General features: G+C 38.9%; 1 protein-coding gene across 1 annotated transcript; it reads left to right on the forward strand.

The window, feature by feature from the left end:
* Positions 1-2,638: 2,638 nt before the first annotated feature.
* FAM199X (family with sequence similarity 199, X-linked) lies at positions 2,639-6,838 on the forward strand (the record flags this gene model as incomplete). The annotated part of the gene is made up of 5 exons (XM_010020749.1): positions 2,639-2,858; positions 4,586-4,735; positions 5,074-5,235; positions 5,841-6,101; positions 6,468-6,838. Coding segments are annotated over 5 exons (964 nt in total), but the record flags the coding sequence as incomplete, so codon positions are not given.
* Between the last annotated feature and the right edge of the window lie 346 nt (positions 6,839-7,184).

Raw genomic sequence — 7,184 nt, forward strand, 5'->3', positions numbered from 1 at the left:
GGCTGCGTGTGGGCTCAGCCTGCCTTCGGCTAAATAAGGTTAGAGTGTTAGTGTGAGCTTGGACGGTTTTTAAGGTATGTTTATTCCTTTCTAAATTTCTTAAAACGCTGTTTTGAGCACTGTAGGACAGGGAACTGAAGAGTGGTGTGCTTATAAGTAATTAAAAGCAGGCCTTGCGTGGACACTAAGCAAGCCTGCAGAGGTTCAGAATGAGTCAGGCAGTTCGGTGGCTGCACCAATTCCTGCAGAAGCATTTCCATCCCATGCTACTAATTAAGGGCATGTCTGTAATTTGTAGAAGAGGTCTATTCTAAAAATGCAAAAGCAGCTCTACAAAGGAATTCCAGTTGTGTCTCTAAATCAAACCCACTGTCCTGTTTACCTAAGAGCGTCATTCTGCTACTGTTTATGCATGGTATTAAGCTTGAATATAGCAACAGCTTATTTTTGGGAACAGTTTGTGACTTTTCATCTTGATCGTACCCGTGGGGTAGCTTTAGTTCCGTTTCCAGAGTTGCAAGATAGTTTTACTAGTTACTAGGGTTTCTATTACAGCATTTTGAAGAGTGGATAATAAGGTAATCTTTCAGTTGAATTTGTGTGATATCATGGAAATAATGTTTTAAAAGTGTCATTCACAAGGGCAAGCTTTTAATTACAGACTCTTAAATGATTCACTGTGAAGAGCCTTGATGAAATATGAAGCATTTTCATGATCTGGTTCTTATATTGAAAGACTCAATTGTGACATGAACAGTAAGATGTATTCATAGCATATCTGTAACACGAGTGTGTGATATTCACCAAATTTGCATTTAATTGATATAGTACATTTCTCTTTGCACTGCCTTTTACTTGTGCGCATTACTTTGGCTTGCTCATTTTACAAACCCATGTTTGGGCATCTTGAATGGGTATTTCTCTTCTTTGGGACAAGGACATGCTCTGTCTTGCACTGATTGAGACATAAGAGATGCGCAGCTCAGTCCATGGTGTTCATGTAAGGCTTTCTGGCTTTTTAAGTAATGAGTAATTTTAATGTAGTTCCTACATCTTGTTAATCCAGTTTACCCCAGCGGGTACAGCATCCCCTAGTTATGAGAAGGCGAGGGCTGACTGCCTGTACCTGCAGTGATACTGCAAACCTGGAGTGTCTGGGTGTAGCTGGTTGGTGGGATAGCCCCCGCACCTCATCCTCTGTTTTGATGGGTCTGGAAACTTTGTCCATTCTGTTTTTCCTGTCATCAATATTTCATGAATAGTGAAATCGTAGTAAAGTTCAAAAGTGTGCTGTGTCACCACGCTCATGTTCTGCTCTCTATCTCTATATGGCAGGGGGGTTGGAACTAGATGATCTTAAGGTCCTTTCCAACCCTAACTATTCTATGATTCTATATACTCTATATTGATTTCCCTGTTCACAGAAGTCTGTACCAGTAAAAAAATCACACATGTGTAAGGGCTGCAGAAAAGGGAGGACAAGATCTCCTGAATCTGCTAAAAGAAAAGGTTTGAAATGTCTTTAACACTGGATAAATTCACTGCTGGCCAAAGAGGTGTGGGAGTGAGACCATCACAAACATATTTAGCTATCTTGGTGTGCAGCTTAAATAACAACAGTGGGGACCAGCCTTTCTGGGTGTTGGCATCACTCAGCTTTTGCAACTGGATAGAGGAATGTTTTTCTAGTGACCCAGGCTGAAGTGGAAAGGCTGATGGGATGGGAGTTGATGGCATGGGTTTGAAAAGGGCTTCTAAAATTCACCAGACAGATTGTTACAGCCATGTGGCAGTGCTGTGCTGACTCATAGTTGTCTTGACCTACTTTTCACCAATGTATAAAATAAATCTAGATATGGAGACTGATTTCATGAGCTTGTTAAATTCTGGCTTATTCTCATTAGACTGAAAAAACCCGTTCTGTGAAATTTGAGTCCTCAAATGCTTTCCTTTAGCAACAGCATTCTAAATGAAATTATGAAGGGGGGATGGGAAAGTGTTCAGTTTTGGCATGGCAGCATTTCACACAGGTCATTTTTGCATTTCACGTGGTTGCATTCCAACAGCATATCCAATATTTTCAGCATCCAGAGTTGAAAATAGTGACTATGGGAGCCTTGGGTATATCCATAGTGAGTTTCCTGATTAAGCCTTAGTTTTTGGGGGGAATTAGCAACCTAGAATTTCCTTTGACTCTTACTTATCCTAAAGTCCAGTTGATTCGCTTGTTAGTTTTGCTTGTTTCAGTTTACGTGCAAGTTTATGTATTCCAACATACATGAAATTATGTTTTTAGGTCAGTGTATTTTAAAAAAACAACCACAACAAAACCAAAAAAGATAATTTACACACTACAGGAATTATGGCTCTGGGGTGGAAATTGTTAGTATACTAAAATAAAGGTGTAATTCTACTAGCAGTATATGGATTTTTGCCTTGCCATTTTAAATGTTGAATTCCCTTTGGTTTTGAATATGGACCTGTAAAAATACTTGAAAATTGAATGCTTCACATAATTCTAGCAATAAAATCAATGTATAATGTTACTGACGAGCAAAGTAGAGGCAGTTTTATGAGGCTTAGAAGAGTTTTCCAGGCCACATGATACTAATAGTTTGCTGCTTTCTCTGTTTTGCAGGTGGAACTTGACATCATGTGGAACCAGCGTAGCCAGCTCAGAGTGCAGTGAGGAGCTGTTCTCATCGGTTTCCGTTGGGGATCAGGATGACTGTTATTCTCTCTTGGATGACCAGGAGTTCACCTCTTTTGATTTGTTCCCCGAGGGGAGTGTCTGCAGTGATGTATCTTCTTCTATCAGCACGTACTGGGATTGGTCAGACAGTGAGTTTGAGTGGCAGGTAAACTATTTCCACTGTAAATGTGAAATTCTGTATAGGCTGTTAAGTGCTGGTTTAGCTTTTATTGAAGAACCCTCAGCATTTGTTTCTGGGTAACTACTGAACGTAAGAGCAGATCACTGAGTCTTCAGTGATAAAAGAAAATGCTTAGTTCCATTTTGTTCCAGCGTTCTTAAACTAGAGGAGAGACTGAAGGTCAGGTCTTCAAAGAGGGATGCTTATATGTTATGGTATTTTGGTCTTAGGCAACAACATGTGTCTTGTAACCATGAGCTTAGAGCCTTTGTACTAAGGATCTGCCCTGCTATTGGAATCTGCTTGTAGATGTCTGCTTCCAGTGGGTTGGTCATATTAAATCTTTCTTTGGAATAGAGCTGGCACCTAGATGAAGTGTAGCAGCTTTTACCATAGCCTGTTCCCATCTTTTTATTTTTGTCCTGTACAAGAGTACCAAGCTTACTTTGTCTCACCAGGATGGGGAAAGCATGAAGCTGAATCACATCCTCCTTTTTCCTAGTCAGTATTGGATTCAGTCCTGGTCAGGTATCTCTAGTTTGTGGTAGCTGTCTTTGTTCAGCACTTTTTCAATTGTGATATGCAGATTGGTTTATATATTATAGACTTAAATCGCCTTTACGGACTTAAATCGACTGTGAGCGTATACATAGCTTTGAAATAGGAAACTGAGGAATACTTGTAAGTTTTGTCAGGAAGCGTAGGCAAAGCATGGACAGAGTCTGTGAAGTCCAGTGTAAGGACTGAAAATCCTGATTTTGAGAAAGTGCAAATCCTGCTCCAGAAGATGCAAATGAACTTAAAACAACACTAAGTCTTAAGACTGAGATTAGCTCTGAATTTCTTACTGTTTTTAGTCTAACTGCTAGTATCTGTGTATGTTGTATCACAGAAGTTACAAGTGCATTTTTATGTTACAGCCTGTGGGAACAGCTAGGATTGGATCCCAAAGATTCAGAGCTTTACTGAGCTGTGAAATGTTGATTTGAAAAGAAGCAATTTCCCATGTCTCAGCTAGCTGTCAGCATCTTTGATTAGTAACTAGCTTTTCTCAATTATTCTTTGTTTTTAAAACAAGCCTTTCTTAAGAGCCATACTTGATTGGACTTGCAGAATTTTGGAAAGACTCTTTGTCTCTCTTTCTGGTGTTATCTGGCAGAATCTGAGTATGAGTAATCCAGCTGTCACTTTAACTGGAAGTGCATTCAGAAATTACATGTCAGGTGTATAAATGAAGCTAAAGCTCTGCAGTTGCTTCCAGGAAAATGAAAAGTGTTTTTAATTGAATTGTCTTGTGTAATTATGGGATGTGGTATAAATTACAAACCTACTTTAAAATGATCTTCCTTAAACTAGACTTACGCTTTAAAATGGGAGGTTGAGATTTAGGTTTGGGTTGTAATGGACAATTGGCACCAGTGGAGAAGGGAAACAGTTGAAATGTCACATCATTCTGTTGTTGTCTTAAATGCAACTGTTTAAAAAGAGGATTGATAGGTAGAGAATAGTGTGAATTGAGTTTGCTATAATTGCCATTTGTTGGAAGATTCAAAGGAATACTGCAGGGTTAGGAGTAATTACTAAGTTAGAGTCTATGGATAGTGATGCTTTGCTAATCTGATGGTATGTTTTGAATTGTTAATAGTGTTAGAATTACTTCAAATCTGCCTACTGTATTCTAAGGCTTTGTTCTTTCTCTTGCATATCACAAGTTGCCTGGCAGCGACATTACAAGTGGGAGTGATGTACTTTCTGATGTTATACCTAGTATTCCAAGCTCTCCTTGTCTGCTTCCAAAAAAGAAAAACAAGCATAGGAATCTTGATGAACTTCCATGGAGTGCAATGACAAATGATGAACAGGTGAAACTGACTTTTTTTCCTATGTGAGAACTGTAATATACAGAAGAACTTTCAATTAGTGCCACATCTTAAAAGACATACCGATTGCTTCAGGTGTAAATGTAGACCTGCGCGGTACTGCTTGAGTCCTAAAACTAAATCTTCTTGTCTTGCATCTGTAGTAGGCAGCTTATTGTGTACTCGAGTTTTCACCATGAGTTTTTTAGGATACTCAATGAGGCTAGACTGGTAGGAAATGCAGTATTTGAGCACATTTTATTCTGTTGCTCCTCTTGTTTTTCTGACACTCATTTAGAATCAATAGTGCTTAAAATGACATGTCTTTCTTTGGGTCCTAGGTTGAATATATTGAATATTTGAGTCGCAAAGTCAGTACAGAGATGGGCCTTCGAGAGCAACTTGATATTATTAAGATTATTGATCCTACTGCTCAGATCTCGCCTACAGATAGTGAATTCATTATTGAATTGAACTGTCTCACTGATGAGAAACTGAAACAGGTGAGTTAGGGTTTGTACGTTTGACTTTGGGGTTCCAGCATCTGACAGTCTTGCAAAATCTGTTACGGAGTTGTGATCAGTTTTTATATATAATCGTTATATAGGGAGATAAACTAGAGTACAGTATTGTCAATGAGAGAAAACAGAGTTCAAAAGCATATTTGATGTATTAAACCTATATATGAAAGACTCTGGTTACATATTCTCAATACGTGTTAATCCTCTGCTGGTGTGTGTGACTTTCAGGTGGTAGAGGAACTTCATTTGCTTACTGAAGATAAACTAGCATTTCAAACTCCAAAGGATTGGAATTCATTGGGGAGGACTGAGTAGAAAGCTTGGGGGCAGGAGAGGGAAAGAAACCCCAAGCCTTTTTACTTGATTTTCTTCCTTCCCTAATGAAGTTAATACCAACTAAGTGCTTAGTTAAGTTCTCTTGATGACTGCTAGATGGGATTTAAGCAGCCACAGCAAAATGTGGCAAAACTGGACTGATCCGATAAATCGATCATTATTAACAGGCAAATTGTGTTTTTTCCATGGAAAGGAGTATCTTGGTCTAGAATGTATCAGGCTTTAGTAATTCTGCTTCCTCTGTTCTGAAGGTGAGAAACTATATCAAGGAACATGGACCTCGTCAGCGGCCTGCGAGGGAAAGCTGGAAGAGGAGTAGCTACAGTTGTGCAAGTACCAGTGGTGTGAGTGGCGCGAGTGCCAGCAGCAGCAGTGCCAGCATGGTCAGCTCAGCAAGCAGCAGTGGTTCTAGTGTTGCTAACTCCGCTTCAAACTCGAGTGCCAACATGAGTCGAGCACACAGTGATAGTAATTTGTCCACAAGTGCTGCAGAAAGAATCCGGGATTCCAAAGTAAAGTTTCTAATTCTGTGCATGTGTATTAAACTGTCTAACTTGATACAGTTGCTTCAGTTTGTTCTTTGAACACATGAAATGAGATTACTTGGTTAGGAGTGACCTAGTGAAGTGTGCTGCAGTTAAAGTAGTACTGTGGCACTTGTCCTGTCTCCATAATTTCAATCTCCAGTGTGGAGGTCTTGATACTTTAAAGTTAGATATGATTTTGGATGAATGCTTGCACCACCTCCGAGAATTCATTTTAGTTATTTTTCAGAGCAGATGTTATTTTAAAGGTTAACATATATTTGCCAGCTTTAAAGGTGGTTTCAAATCTACCTAATAAAATCTTATTTTTATTCCTCTTCTGTGTTTTGATAGAAACGTTCCAAGCAACGGAAGCTACAGCAAAAGGCCTTACGCAAGAGACAGCTGAAAGAACAAAGACAAGCTCGTAAGGAAAGACTGAGTGGATTATTTCTTAATGAAGAAGTGCTCTCTTTAAAAGTGACTGAGGAGGACCATGAAGGAGATGTGGATGTTTTAATGTGACAGGGGTGAATTTATCAGTGTTCTTTCTAAGCCTTAAATGTATTATCCTTATTGTTTACATGTATTTCTCGACCAAATTTTGGTTAGTGTTAACAGTATAAACCAGATCTTTTCTCAAGTGTCATTTTGCTAAGAAGGTCTAGGTATTGAGTAACTTCACCTTTTGAGACTAGTTTTACAACAAAGATTTCAGAAACTTAACTATCTTCTGAAAAGCTGCTGGATAGACACGATTTTACGGAAATCTGAACTTGGCTAATGTGCTAGCTTACGTGCAAGACATAAGTCTGTGGGTGCTTTTGGATGACACTAAATATGCATTATGCTTCAGCTTTTTGGGTTTGGTTTTTTTTTTCTCCAACTTAGGGTTAATATTGCACTTGGCTTGTTCTGTTTTCCTTTCCCATTATTAGGAAGATCGTTTAGCATCTTAGGAAAAGAGTCTTTAGTTCTACAGGGCTTTCTTTGGTCTTGCTCCTGGATCATACAAAAACAAAGTACTGTGATAAAGCCTTTTCTAGAAGTTATGATTTAACTCAAACTACA

The sequence above is a fragment of the Nestor notabilis genome, unplaced genomic scaffold (genome assembly GCF_000696875.1).
Source record: "Nestor notabilis isolate BGI_N333 unplaced genomic scaffold, ASM69687v1 scaffold35998, whole genome shotgun sequence".
Lineage (NCBI taxonomy): Eukaryota > Metazoa > Chordata > Aves > Psittaciformes > Psittacidae > Nestor > Nestor notabilis.